General features: G+C 38.6%; 2 protein-coding genes across 2 annotated transcripts; both read right to left on the reverse strand.

Moving 5' to 3' along the window:
• Positions 1-842: 842 nt before the first annotated feature.
• Positions 843-6,595, reverse strand: LOC136267243 (uncharacterized). The gene is made up of 5 exons (XM_066062326.1): positions 6,495-6,595; positions 6,040-6,204; positions 4,572-4,742; positions 2,559-3,086; positions 843-2,102 (listed from the first exon to the last, which is right to left on the reverse strand). The coding sequence occupies exons 1-5, from the start codon at positions 6,517-6,519 to the stop codon at positions 913-915; spliced, it is 2,079 nt and encodes a 692-aa protein (XP_065918398.1). The 5' UTR covers positions 6,520-6,595; the 3' UTR covers positions 843-912.
• Positions 6,596-9,186: 2,591 nt separating this feature from the next.
• On the reverse strand, positions 9,187-10,565 carry LOC136266785 (uncharacterized). Its single transcript, XM_066061800.1, has 2 exons — positions 10,158-10,565; positions 9,187-10,108 (listed from the first exon to the last, which is right to left on the reverse strand). Exons 1-2 carry the CDS (start codon positions 10,515-10,517, stop codon positions 9,884-9,886), a joined length of 585 nt encoding a protein of 194 aa, XP_065917872.1. The 5' UTR covers positions 10,518-10,565; the 3' UTR covers positions 9,187-9,883.
• Positions 10,566-15,230: the final 4,665 nt, after the last annotated feature.

Below are 15,230 nucleotides of genomic sequence, written 5' to 3' on the forward strand. Positions count from 1 at the left end.
TATCGTCAAAGTTAATAACTTAATGATCATTGGTAGTAATAGGAGTCATTACATATGATTCTGTGCTGCTGGACCTTTCAATTGTGCCAAAGAGACTCTTGTTGACATAAATGTTGTTTCCTCTTAGCTTGACAAAATTCTTTTCAGTGCCATTCTGAGCTAATTGCCACCTTGTTCTCAGATAGACTGCTTCGATTGCTCTTTCTTCTCTGGTCATGACAGGTTTGATTAGAATTGGTCTTGGTACTGAGGATCTTTTAGATAAGACAGATGTTGCATCAAAAGTGTGAAGAAATTTAATTAATATAGGTCTGGGTTTTGGATTGGAGGTATTGTATTTTCCTAGTCGATGGAAATCCCTAATAGATGACTTAGAGAGAGCAGGATCAATATTAGTAAGCACATTTTGCATGGCTTCCATGTCATGTTTTAGTCTAGTGGCTCGTGAACTGTTTGGTTGGGATTCTTTAATTCCATACATGACCACATTAAACAGTTTATCAGATTTTGCCTTGGGAGGTTCAACAAGACCTGAGGAAGGAGTATGAAGGTGATTATGATTGCTTATTGGAGTTTCAGAAGTTGTGATGGAGTGGTTAGCTTCTATTAAATTCGGAGTTTTGGAAGCAGATAAGCATGTAATAAGCAGATAAGCATGTAATGCCTATATAAGCAGATAAGCATGTAATGCCTCTGCCCTTTGATCTAACAGGTACTCGAAGTAGCATTCAGTTTGGTTGCCTTTGTAACGTTGGATTCTTGTACTCAACATATAGCTATCGCTAGGCATCAAAGTTTCTGGCACAACTTACAGACTCTGTGTACCAATATACTTATATATGTAATGTTATTGTAATAATTTTTTTGAGTGGCAATTAAAATACAAATCTTGAATACAAAATGATTGTATATTTACAAATTGTTTGAATTCCCAAAAAACCATACTTGCTTACGAAGCTGATTTACTGGTGCGGGGCATTGTTTAAAGCCTTCATTTGTATAAGCATCTGCCACTTTGCTGTTGACCATGGTTAACATACTGAGCAGATCTTTCTGAGGAGCATTGTCCACAAACACCTGGCACAGACTTGAGACGTACCAGGTACCATATCGAGGACTTCTCCATGACACGTTGCCTGGTGGAGTGGCATAGCTAAACAAGAAATCAACATCTCTTGGCAGGGAATTACGGATACCTCCATCTCTCTGGACAATCACTCCTTGATCCTGATCACCTCCACGACATGCTTGAATGAAGAATAGCTTTGGTTTATTGTATAATGATTCACAGGAAGATCCTTTAAAAACGTTAGCTAGATCGCTTATTTTTACTGCTTGGTTGTCTATGCCAAATACAACACCAAGATCACCATGACTAAGAATACAACACACAAAACTGTCATAATTCTCATGACTTTGTACGGCAATTTGCATCAGTTCATGTGTGATTTGTGAGGCAGTAAGATTTCTGAAAATTCGTACATCATATTGAAGAAACTTCCAAGTGACACAGAGGTTGCGTTCATCAACATCTGAGCCCTCGCGGCAATTTTCATCAGCAGAACTTCTTGGATAAAACTCTGAATTGTTGATAATTACTGCAATCCCATGTGGACGCTTGTTCATTAAATACCTTTCTTCTAGTGGACACAATTCGATCTGTGCCTGGGCAGACATTTTATCAACTTGCATTACGTAGCATTCATTGATGTGTTCACAATGGTTTATTTGTTGTTGTGCCTTGAACAACTTCTCTTTTTCACTGTTAAGTTTAAGACGGAATTGGTGGTTCTCCTGTATAAGGAAGCCTATTTCATTGTTCTTGTCTGCTAGTTGCCTGTGTAATTTCTTAATATATTCATGTAACTGTTCACTGTTATTTGAAGGGACACTCTGTAACATTAAAACATCTACTTGTGTTCTGTGATAGTCTGTCTGAAACTGGGAATGGTATCCAGTTGTTGCATGGAAAGTTTGAGAATCATCATGTTCGTCTCCTTCTACTTGAGTTGGGTGGTGGTTAATACTCTGGTTGAGCCCTGAGTGAAGTGTGTTCATGTTGGGAGTAGGATAGACTGGGTTGCTATGAGATTCTGTTGGCACTAAAATAATGCAGTTTTGGTAAGATACATTCAAACACACGACATACAACAAGGCACAGTAGGACCTCCATTACCCGTACATCTATGTATCACAAGGGTGGTCAAACAAGCGAATTTGTTCATAGCTGAAGAGGGCAGGTAACTATGTTTTGTGAATACAATATCTGTCTTTAGAACAGCTACATTGTGAAACTCTCTAAACATTCTTGCAGTTAGTAAAATCTTTAAAGTATGGAAATACTTTAGAATATGCTACCTGAGATGAAGTACCTCACAGTCAGTAATACTACCTAGAGGTGATTTAAAATTTCACGTGAAACCATAGAAATTAGCATTGTGCCCCCCTTGAAGTTTATTCATATATATAACTCAAACACTTTTATAGAACCATCATCATGGTGTTTGGTGCTCATCAATTGAGATTGAGGTCCCACTAGCACATATGCAACAACTTACTTGTATCATGATATTCCGGGTTAAAGGGTGGTGGACGTGGCTCCTCATATGATGGCGGATGTGATGGCCCAGCATAAGATGATGGTGGACATGGTAGTAGATGTTGCTCACATGATGGTGGTGGGTGTGGTGGTAGGCGTGATTCATAGGATGATGGTGGGCATGGTTCTGCCAATGGCATACCATGTGATAGGGAAGATCTATTCAAATAAGTGTCCATGTAGTCATCAATCATGCTGCACAGGTCCATCCGACCAATAGCTTGTAAACAGTCTCGTAGATAATCCAAGTTATTGGGAGTTATGAGCTTCTGCTGTTCAAAGAGATGGAACAAATCTATTCCACTGAAATTTGGCAGATCACAAAATCCAGCTGATTGTGCTACTGATGAGCATATTTGGTGCAAGTCACTTGGCATTAGCAATTCAAATATTCTACCCAACAACTGATGATAAATATCTTGAAGTGAAGCTGTGTTTGCCTGGTGTTGTAGGATCATACTGGATGAGTAATGGGTCCCATACAGTGCTATATTACAAAGAGAAACACTATGAAGCACTGTAATGTGCATAACACCTGTAGTGTGACAAGTGTACATGTTTTATGCAGTGTAGTGAATGTACTGTGTTACTTCTTGTAACGCCCATTATTTTTGAGACTACTTTGGATACGTCAGAGTGACACCTAACACTTAAGTGAATTTGACAACAGAACCGTAACTTACATGTATGTATGCTGGCATGGAGAATGGTTACTTACCATGTTGTACTATATGAGAGCCTAAACTAGTAGAAAGATACATACCTGCATGTACCGTATTGGACCGGTTAATAGCCGCCCCTGGATAGTAGCTGCTCCACAGCCTAGAATTATTGTCACATAAGCCACCCTCGGATAAGAGCTGTGGCTTGTATCTAAAATACTGTTGCAAGTGTTGACTACACACGTTTGAAGCAGAAACCAGGCAAAGGAGTTGTTTTAAGCCAGGAAATATCATTTTTGAGAGAGGTTAAAATGAATGACAGTATTGACAGATGATTAAACAAGGTCAGTCACTTGTGAATCCGTATAAACACCACAGGCTGCTGCCACACAAGCTCATAGTAACTGCCCTTGGATAGTAGCCTCTTCGCATAGTAGCCGCAGGGTTTTGCCTGCTGAAAGTTATAGTAGCCACGGTTATTAACCAGTCAAATATGGTATGTGGAGTTACTCACATGTGGTTGCTCATAGCACCCTCACCCCCAGATACTCTAAATTTATCAGTAAAGTAAGTTGGAAGACACAGTGACAGAAGCAACAAGGAAAAGAACAAAACCTACAAGACTACAGAATGTGTGTATGCACACACATGCATGAATGTTGTGCATTTGTGTTTTGTATGTGACGGCCTGTGCTGCCAACCTCCTCACAGTGGGCCTACTTGTTAGTGGCTAATGGTGTCACCTCTGCCCCTGACCATGTACTGGAGAATAGGCAAGGTGGGGGTTTCCTTGCATTGGTATTGCAAGCCAAAAACAGGGCTTACATCACACACACATTCACTCATTCTAAGCTTTTGTTTTTGTATAGCATTAACAACACAGGTCCATGGCCTATCTGTCCTCCTGGGATCTTCTCACCTCACTTAAATAAACAGTTACTCAGCATCCCTTGGATAGGTGCGTTGATATGGAAGGACTGGTGTAGAGTCAGGGACAGGGTACTGCTGGGGCAGGGTAAGGAGGTCACATTACCAACAAAGATTAAATCATGCATACACTCTAAACTCCTTTTTGTGATGAGAAAAGTATGATCAGAGATCTAGGTCCTGATATTGTCCTCATCTACCCTCCCTCCTGGTGGTTTAACTTACTTGTCCTAAATAAAGGCTTGTAAATTAGCTACTCAGTGTCCACTAGCTAGCTTTGAATCAGGGAATTGAACATGTGTAAAGTGTAGTGTGGATGCGCTCGCGCACATGTGTGTGCATGCATGTGTGCACACGTATGCGTGTGTGACAAAACAGCAAACCTGCTGCAGGTTCTCCAGGTGATGCTACCAGTGGGTGTTCATTACCAGGAACAGTATCAGATCTTCGTTGATCATCACTATGTGACTGCACTGGTACACGATAGTTTTGTTTACGTGAACGATTGGAATAAGTCCGCTGAAATGGAGTTGCAAAGGTTTGTTGAGATTTGACTATAAAACAAGAACATAATACCAAATGAGTTCTGCTAACACAATATGGAATACATAGCATTATAATATATTACATAATTTTCAACAAATATAAATTTTCATCGATTTCACAGTTGCTATAGGACTGTCTACAAAATTTTATTAAAATTTTGCTTATCAGGATTGGTAAGTTGTGTGTGTAAAAAAAATATATATATATGTACTAGTAATAGCATGGATAGCAGTGAAATTTGGGATAAATACCACGAGTATTGTATTGGAAATGGTAAATTTCACTCGGCTTCGCCTACTCGTGGTATTTATCCCAAATTTCACTGCTACCCATGCTATTCCCAGTTAATACCATACTCACTGCATATATGCATTACACAATTTGTCACTATGTACTAAACAAGCATCAACACTAATTGACGCTACATTGTTAACATAAATTCTAGCCAATGAAATTGCAATTACAACTTTTTCACTGCTACCAGTGAAATACGGGATAAATTTCATTGCTACTATTGAGACTTTTGTATGGGCAGTGAAACAGGTATGGTATTAATATATATATATTATACTAACTATACTTCAATTTTGCTGATACAGGTGTACTGTAGGTACAGTAGGTTGCTGATCAGTAAAAGAGCCAGCAACCTTACCAACTGTTTGACAAAAAGAAACTATTATACAGTCCCTACTTATAAACAGAATGCTTTAAATAGAAACATTCATACTCATGTGGATATGGACAGAATAGTCTCATCCCCAGCCGCCCACATACTCAATCACACGAAGGTCATCTGGTGACACTAGTCCAACTTCTTGGCCCAGGAAGTGTGGATTAATACAGTATCTGCCTGAAAAAGTCTTGAGGTTTTCTTTGCCGTTGATTATTGTTCTAAGTTGAATTTTAAGGTGTTCATTCATCACATGTTGACTGACATTTTATAGTCATGTCAGTGAGTTTTTCAAGAGGTTGGAAAGTTTATTTACTTGAATGCAAACATGAATAAGCACAAGAGGGGACCAAAGTCACCAGACAACCTTCTTGCGATCAAACACATGGACAACTGGGGACGAGACTATGGAGAGCAGATGTACATGCATGAAAGCACACACACGAGCATATACACAATTAATTTTGTCATTGAGAAACAATGTGTCTGGCTGCCTACTGTAGGCACGGAACTGATGGAAGCCTCATGGTTTAATACCTCCTGGGTGGATCATGCATTCTATACTTGAACATTCAAGCAAATCAGACAAAGCACTCAATTTACTATGTACAACAAAACAACATGTAAACACATACCATGACCTGGTCCCTGGATATATGGCAATTGCAATGTTTCAGAATCTAGTCCATCTCTATTGCCAGCCAAAAGGTGTGTTGCATTAGGCGAGTAGTCGTTGAGATCAAATGAAGCAGATGGGAATGTCTCGACACTTAGACTGTAATGGGCCCTCGGGGAGAATGCTACACAAAAGTAGTTAACAACACACTTCATTAGATTAGTACATGTCTCGGTACATGTGCACTAATTGAAATACACAAGTAAGCAAATGCATCTTTTGTAGACATTTCTATACGAGGAAAAAGGTTAAGAAATATATTACATCATGTAAGTCACTAGTATTGTACGATTTTGTATCTTCGATTGTATCATAGTCAGAGATTGCGCATCACTGTTTTTTTACTGGCGTCATCACTAAACCATTTAACTTAACGGATAGGAAAAACAACCACCAAAGTGTCCACTAACGTACTTTCACTGTAGCTGCTAGAAGACATCGCTGCAGACGATTAATAAAGCACCGGCACCATATCCACAGCACATCAAGATGGCGCGCGCGCTATTGTTTTTCTCATTGGCGGGAAATCCCCCCAGTATTGGACAGCACGTTGCGTGGGCTAGTACCCAAACCGCCCATTTTTTTTACGCTAGCTTATACGATAGGTATGACAAGATTATAACAACGTTGTAGATGGAAAAAAGACGCAAGATAATACTAGCAACAGTCACTGAGTCACGTGAGTCTAGGATGTAGTTTCATAGATTATCTCGATAATCTATGGTAGTTTCAATGCAAGTTCTAGCTGAATTGAAGGGAACCGAAAGGGATATATTGCCCCAGGTGCTAACGGGAGGAGGAGGGCATGTAACATCAAGATCAAAATACTCTAATAGAACAGTCAGTACCCTAATCAGTTAGGCAAATAATATTATGTCAGATCAATAGCTATATAGTAGCTATATAGCTATATGCTAGGCCATCATTAGTGACAAACCACACCTTTTAATGAATATGTGGATACTCTTAAACAGTATTGTGACTCACTTTATTGATTGTATGTGTGTGTAGTCTTTTGTTATTTTTGTAATTGCAGTGTATAGTCTTTTGTTTTTGTTTTGTAAGTGTGTTGATGTGTCTTCATGGTCACTTTTGTATTGTTTTGGTGTTTACTGATGTGTTCCTCTCGGCAAGGAATTGAAGAACGGCTGTAGTCAATTGCCTGGAGGTTAAATATATAAATCAAATCACTAGCTTAAAATCAGTTGCGCCATGCACAGCCATGTCACAGGCACTCATACATGCACTTATTATAATACTGTACATGCAATTTATAGGCAGTGCATGGGTAAGTGTTGCAACCAAAGTTTGTGTGTTTGCCATGTAAGAAGGCTGCAGCCTGCTGTATGCATGGCTTCTATTTTATGCTTTCTGCAACTAACTACAAACTACAGTATATCAGCTAAACTGAAATTGAGAAAAAGCCATATATATACATGTGCAGCACAAGTTATATTGTACATGGAAGTCTGCTGCATGCTGTCTGCTAATACAATTTACCTGCATGAGCTATATAACTATATTATTGTTAAACAGCTGAACCGTTAGCTATACCTGCAAGCCTTAATTTGTATATATATTTAAGCCATGCCGATGGCAGGGCCACCAAGAGAATTTAGGGAGCCTAGGGCAAATCAAGAATGTGCATGGGCTCCTTATAACTGATATGTAGCTAGATAACAGGTGTAGGAAGCACATGCACACCATGCCAACCTATAGGGGGGTCCAACTCCCTATACTGCCAGCAATCGTGACCCTCCCCTCCATGCAGGAAATTTTTGAAAACTATACCCTCTGACTAACATTTATGCCTCTATATAAAATCTGTGCTATATACAAGCAGACATGGGGCTAAGTACAATTATTAGTACTTAAAGTACAAGTACTTTTGAGTTTTCGAAGTACAAGTACTCCAACTGAAATCACAAGAGTACTTAAGTAAAGCACAAGTACATACTGGAAGTACTTAGGTAAAGTACAAGTACAGTACATTTTCCTATAGCAAAATTTAAGCAGCCGTGCATAATAACTTAAGCTTGAGGTACATACATGCAAGGTACAGTTTTTATATTCACAGAATCCTAAGTGTACTATGCTCAGGTTTAAATTCTTTTCCTGCAATGCTAAAAAACCACTTAATTGGGGTAAATGATACAGGTACTGAAAGAACATCTTTTGCCACAATGGAAGGTAAGGATATGCTTTGCGATTATCCTTCCAAAAAGTTTACAGGGTACGTTGGTTTTTTCCAGTACACATGGGGTTTCCAAGCAGTCATCAAGTTCAGCATGTAAAGTAATTAAAGTAATTTTGGTCAGTTACCATATATAGTTGAGTTGTCTTCTTCACAAGTTGTGGTGTCTGACATAGAAGGATGCATGGCATTGCATGCACTATAAATAATAATTTCATACCACCAATTCAACAGAACCCTCATTACAATAGTTGCACTTAGCCTTGCAGTCTCAAATTTCAGGAATTGAAAAATATTTTAGGACAACAGGTACTTTCAGGTTTTTGTCAACCATTCTCTTCAACTCTCAATTTAAACAACAGCATTGTTTTATTATACCTGAATTCCAACCAGAATAACAGCTGTATAATACATAGTAAGGTTGTAAAAAACTATAGAAGTTGAAAACTCAGTACAACTTCATCAACTTTATTTTCAATGACATCACTGTGTACAAACTACAATGTTTGCAGTATACTTACAAGTACTTTAAGTACTCAAGTACGTACAAGTACTTAACAAAATACTTGAGTATAAGTACAAGTACATTGCGGTAATTAAGAAAGTATTTAAGTAAAGTACAAGTACTTTCAAACTTGTACTTAAGTGTACTTAAGTATAAGTACTCATGTACTTGGCCCCATGTCTGCTACATAGTTGGTCCAAAAAAGTACAGCTTTTGTGCAATAGGCAATTCAATATTTTCCTGCTCCCTTTGTTAGTACTTCATTGGGTTGGATGTTCAAGATAGTGTACACAGTAACAGCACGTAGGTGTTAACAACAAGCATCTCAGTGTAGCTACAGCACCATAACATTTTTGCGATCATGCAGTATATACACATAGCAATCATGTCATTATACACAACTAATATAAAATACAATATAAAAAAATAAGATACAACCACAGTATAGTATTTGATGTTATACAAAATGTACCAACTTTGTGAAGAAATTTAATGCACACAAAATGAGAAATTCCTGTACACGAAATAAGAAAAAAATCAGGTGTACTGTTAAACTGCTGGAAAGAACCATACTTGTTTACAAAGCAGAGTTACTGGTGCAGGGAATTGCTTGAAGCCTCGAGTGGTGTAAGCTTTGCTGTTGACCATTGTTAACATGGTAAGCAGGTTCTGCTGTGGAGAGTTATCCACACACAATTTGGAGATGTACCAGGAACCGTATCGAGGACTTCTCCATGACACATTACCAGGAGGAGTGGCATAACCAAACAAGAAATCAGCTTCACTTGGTAGAGAATGACGTAGGGCATCATTGTTACTGCCCCTGGCATCTTTCTGGACAGGTACTCCTTTATTTCATCATGCATCTACACGACAAGCTTGAATGAACAACAATTTTGGTTAGTTGGACAGTGTTGGGCAGAAGCTCCCTTAAGACTGGCAATATCATTGATCTTAACTGGTTGACTATCAGTACCATATATACCATCAAGGTAGCCATGCATGACTGCATGAGAATACAGCACACAAAACTGTCATAATTCTCATGGCTCTTTAGGACAATCTGCATTAGCTGGTAAATGAGCTCTGAAACAGTAAGATTTCTCAAGATTCGTACATCATATTGCAGAGATACTCCCAACTGACACAAAGGTTCTCTTCATCAACATGTGAACCCCAATGATTTGGTAATGCTTCATTAGCAGAATCATTAGAATAAAAATCAGTATTGTTGATGATGACAGCAATACCATGTGGGGTCTTATTCATTGAGTACCTCTCTGCTACTGGTGCTGGCACCATACAATTTTCCTTCTTCAAGGCCTCAATCTGTGCAACATTTTGTCTAATCAGTTCCTCATACTCACATACACTGTACCTGTTGCTGCAATCTCTTCTTTTCAGTGTTAGAGTTCTCATGCAGTACATGTAACCATTGTTCATATTGTCGTGTCACATCCTCTCTGTCTTGTAGTTGCATCTGATGCTGTTGTAATAGTCTCTCCTTTAGTTCTAGTTCCCTTCTGTATCGTAATTCCCTTTCTTCCTTGGCCTGTTGCTGTTCCTTGTTCTGGTAAAACACCACTGGCTCACCACCTTCCTGTGGCTGATACAAGTAGTTTACTTTATTTCTTGGCAAAGCTAAACGTGCAGGACCTTCAACTTCATCTAGTGTTGGGATTGGTGTGTGAAGTTCTTGAAGGCTGTTAGTGATAGTCTGTGATCCCAACGTTGTCATACTACGAGGGTATCACATTTCATGATATTGTGTTGTATCTACAGGGGTGGCACTACAAGGGGAAGACTATACATATTACTACATAGTCTAATACACCCCTGTACAACTAATCATACCTGCATGTTGGGAACTGTAATGAATTAAATAGAAGTGCCTGTAATACTGGCAATGCAAGTTATCCACCCACGTACAGTGGCGTAGCCAAGGGTGGGCATGGGCGGGCATTTGCCCAACCATCACAGTTTCTTGCCCAACCATCACAAACTTTTGCCCAACCATCACAAACTTTTGCCCAACCATCACAAGTAGCTTAAGATTCACGCGAGGATTCACAGCAGCACACAAAACCACCCTACTTTGATACTGTAAAGCGTAAACATGTACCTCGTTTCTTGAACCATGACTTCAGAAGGGATCGAGATAGATGGTACATCACGTGATCCATTACGCGGAAAATCCCTTGGGAAGTCCCTATAAAAGACGCACGTGCCACGTTCCTTGGCGCGGTTTAAATTCGAAATTTAAAATGGGGTCAAAGCGTGGTACACTACAGTCGTGGTACTGTATCTCTGAGTCACAGTGAGTGATAATCGTCAGTAGGATTCAGTGTGGATGGTGCTGGCAGCAAAATATTTCGTTTCAGTGGATTTGTCAAGCGTATTTTTTTTTGATAAGGAAAGTACCGTATAGCCTACCTTACTGCTGATGAAAGAAAACAGGAAAACGTGACTCTTCTAGATAACAATAATAGCATATGCAAATGGAGCTGGAAATGGAGAAAAGGTCAAGTCATTATAAAGCGTCACGTGCACAAATTGTATACTGATTAACCGAGTTGAGGTTTACACCAGATTCATGCAAAATGTACATTGGCTGCTATAAGTCTTGGACGAAGCTTTCTTGGCATGCTGATATTTGTGTTATAGTTCATAAATTAGCGCCCCGGTCTTCATTTGGGACCATGTGGCGTTTAATTGAAAAAACATTTCATATCGCTGTGGTGGTTGGTCTGTAAACTATACTGCCAGTTGATTGTTGGTTCTTGTAGGTTCAGCAGTTTGATGTCACGTGATACTCAGCTACGGCGATCGTCGGTGGATGCCTGCCCTACAAGTTTAATAGATAGCATATAGCTAGTAAATGTATGCATGCATGCAAGCAGCATTTATTTACACTATAGTATAGGTAGCTGTAGGCCTTGTTTGCATACACTTTTTATATTTTTCTTTGATAATGTCTCACATGAAAGTGAGCGTGTTTCTTGTGTGTGTGTGTGTAGTTAAGTTGATGTTATGCCCAACCATCAAATATTGGCTGGCTACGCCCCTGCATAGAATCCATGGTTGAGAAACGAGTATCAAGTTTGTCTGCATGGCCTAATGGCAGTACACTATGTTGTATCTAACAATTTCCAAGTCCTAATGTTGGTCACTTAAGGCTGAATTGTAAGCCATGCTCTGTTCATAATTATACTGTTCCCAGGGGTAGACAATAAACAGGAAACACAGTACTTGGTAATACAAGTGCACACCTTGTACTTCAAACAATGGCAGTCAACTCAGCTTATTAGACTGTTAATGCCTCTCTCTTCCATGATGTCACGAAATCGTAATGCTGACTTATATATACGTAATTATTTTTATGAGGCGCTTATGGACAACTTGGGTGAACGATAGCCCACATATAACCACGAGAGGAAATCCCAGACCCAGATAATCACGTAAGGCGGGCGTTGACAAACTGTGCGGCTGTATTTTGAAGTTTTTTTTTTTCTTTCCTAAATTTGTTTTATAAATTAGTGCATACCACATGCATGAGTTCAGGTATGGCAATGCATATGGTGTACTCAGTAAAGGCGGAAAAGGCCCATGTAGGCTTGTGCCTATACACAGCAGTGGTGTCGTCAGCACAGACTGTATATATTTTTTTCTTTTGCTGAGTTGTCATGTGGTTGGGAAAGATAGCCACTTGTCTTTTTTCCCGACCAAATGACAAAAGAAAAACACAGCAGTGATACAACTGTACTAAGAGTCTAAGAAGTATAACAAGCATTTAGACCAAGAAAACTTGGCCTGGTTACTTGTTTCTCATCCACAAAAATTTGGATTTCCATGCAGGCAGGTGGTCATATTTCATTATTCATTATTAAAGAAAATACTCCAAATCAAGCTGTCCATTACTGTAAAGGTTAGCTAAAGTCTTTTAAGAACTCGTGCTTGCGTTTTACCACCATTTCTGAAGTGCAAGTGACATTTGTTGTGCTGTAAAATGATAGCCAGTTTTCTTAGCATCAAAATAGCACCATGTGCATGTGATTGAAAACAGCTATAATGAAATTAGAGGCGGTGGGGTAAAGTAGCTGACATGTGGTCATTTTTCATTATATAATTATTCATTGTTACCTTTGTTGATTGAGCAGCAAGAGATGCTATATAATGATTGAGATAATGATATAATCAGTAGTAAATATTTCTGTCATCAAAACATATTCACACATGTAAAAAATTTGAGGCAGTAAAGTAGAAGAGAATAATGAGAGCAGAGATGAGCAGTAATCAAGTTTGCCTGGCCATAGCAACAACATAAAGGCAATTGCCTAAAAGTCCTATTTACTACGTAATTTATATCAAGTACCCTGGTCTTAGCTATATGCTGTGACATGCTACAAAGACAACATAAACTCAAAATTGTTACATGGCTATAATATTATATATTCGAGCCTGTCTTAAAGAATCCTTATAGGACACTGTACATTAACTTCTCTATAAAGGTCCTTAATCATTTTTGCCTCTGAAAAGGAATTATAACCTCCTTATAACACTCTGTTACACTGATCATGGCTTACACAAAGTGTTTGTTAGGTCATATATTAATATAAATACTAGCACCTCATTAGGGTTGCTATATCGCTATACTTATATGGTACGTAGATCCAAACTAAGCACAGTTTCATGACTTTATTTTTATTATTCATGATTAAATCATAGGTGGATCTCAGGAGGGTGAAAATGGGGGGGAAGGGGGCTTGGCCCATCTTTTGCCCCCTTTGGACTTACAAGGCTATATAGACATCAGAGCTGGAATCATGTCACACTGTATTCAGCAGTACAGAAAGCCAATGGGCAAAAAGACAACAGTTATAATGCATTGTACAGTTATGAAATTTACACTGTAAAGAAAGTGAGGCAAGTAGGCTGACTAATTTTTATATGCTTTATAATTTGTTAGCTATTTGTTATCAAAAATACTCCCAAATTCAAACCTTGGAGGTCTAATTTTAAACATTTTCTCAGAAGATAGAGTCTTAGAATGTGCATCCTTTTCATTCATTCAGCTATACCGAACAAAGTTATGCAAATGAATATATAACTTATGTACTAGAGTTCTATTCTCCTCTTAGTGGAATAAACACTGTGTTACCCTAAAACTTCTCCCCCCAGTGTCTCCTAGTATTATGATGGTCATTTGCATGTGATTCAAGTAGAAGTGTATAATGCATGTGGTAACATAATAGTGTTTACATAGAGGAAGGCTCTACATTTAATATATACAGTGTATTAATATGTGTGTTTGGAGGCAGAAAGAAGAGGCACAACTGCTTTTCTGCATAAAGGTACTAGGTAGTGTACATGTAAATCCAGAGACTTTAAAAACACAGCACAGATAGACTTGAATGCTACTTGAATATTATTCTACTTCCAATAAAGCCATGTTGCTTTATCATGCATGTCATGATCAGCTGCATGTCTCATCCTTTGCTTTGTATATTAAATACACCAGTAAATGAAGACATTTTAGACAGACTTGATTACTTAGACAGACAGTACTTGATTATACATACATAACCAAGACAGATCACAATAACTGTGTCATGCACGTTCTTGTTTTATGTCTCAATGTTAACTTGTCTCCACATTTACAAGTTCCTTTAAAGCACTTTACTTGCTACAATGTTGACTTTTTCTTTGTTGGTCACAAACAGAATATGTGGAATCACATACATCTGTGTATGAAGTGTAAAACGACAAGCACCTTGTGCAGGCCCTGTTGTATCCCAAGAGTATTATGTACACTTTAATTATTATCAGCTAGAACTGAACATAACTGGCTGTTCACAAAGAGTCTGAACACATCAAGCTGAGTGCATTACACAAAGTGAGATATCATCACGTAAACCCTGAAAGTTAAATTTGGCTATATAAAAGCTAGCTATATAGTGGCTACTAGCATTGAAGAGCATGCACGGGTTATACTAGATGATGGGCTGCATCATAATACATGCTGGGCAGTACAGCATAATTATTTGCTCAGCTTAAGGTATCTTGGCATATAACTGCAGCAATACTATAACATGTATAGCACAAGCACATACAGCTGTCTACAGTTTGACTTTGGTTCACTTTGGTTTCAGGTGATTTGTAGTAAAATGTACATATTTTTGTGAATTTTATAAGCTGATCCTGGCTTGACAAAGTTTAGTATTTTAATCAGAAGTATGGCTCCTCCACAAGGTGAGGGGGGGGGGCATTTGCCCCAAATGCCCCATCATGGATCCGCCATTGTACTTAAGGAGACTAAATGGTGCTGGACATTCATTGTTTGTAGTCTTGAGAAGAATAAGTTGACACACTTACTTGTTGACAATGCATGGTTAACATGCTGAGCAGGTCTAGATGATGAGCTTTATCCCAACACAATAAACTTTTAGTTGGT

Source organism: Dysidea avara, chromosome 9 (assembly GCF_963678975.1).
Source record: "Dysidea avara chromosome 9, odDysAvar1.4, whole genome shotgun sequence".
Lineage (NCBI taxonomy): Eukaryota > Metazoa > Porifera > Demospongiae > Dictyoceratida > Dysideidae > Dysidea > Dysidea avara.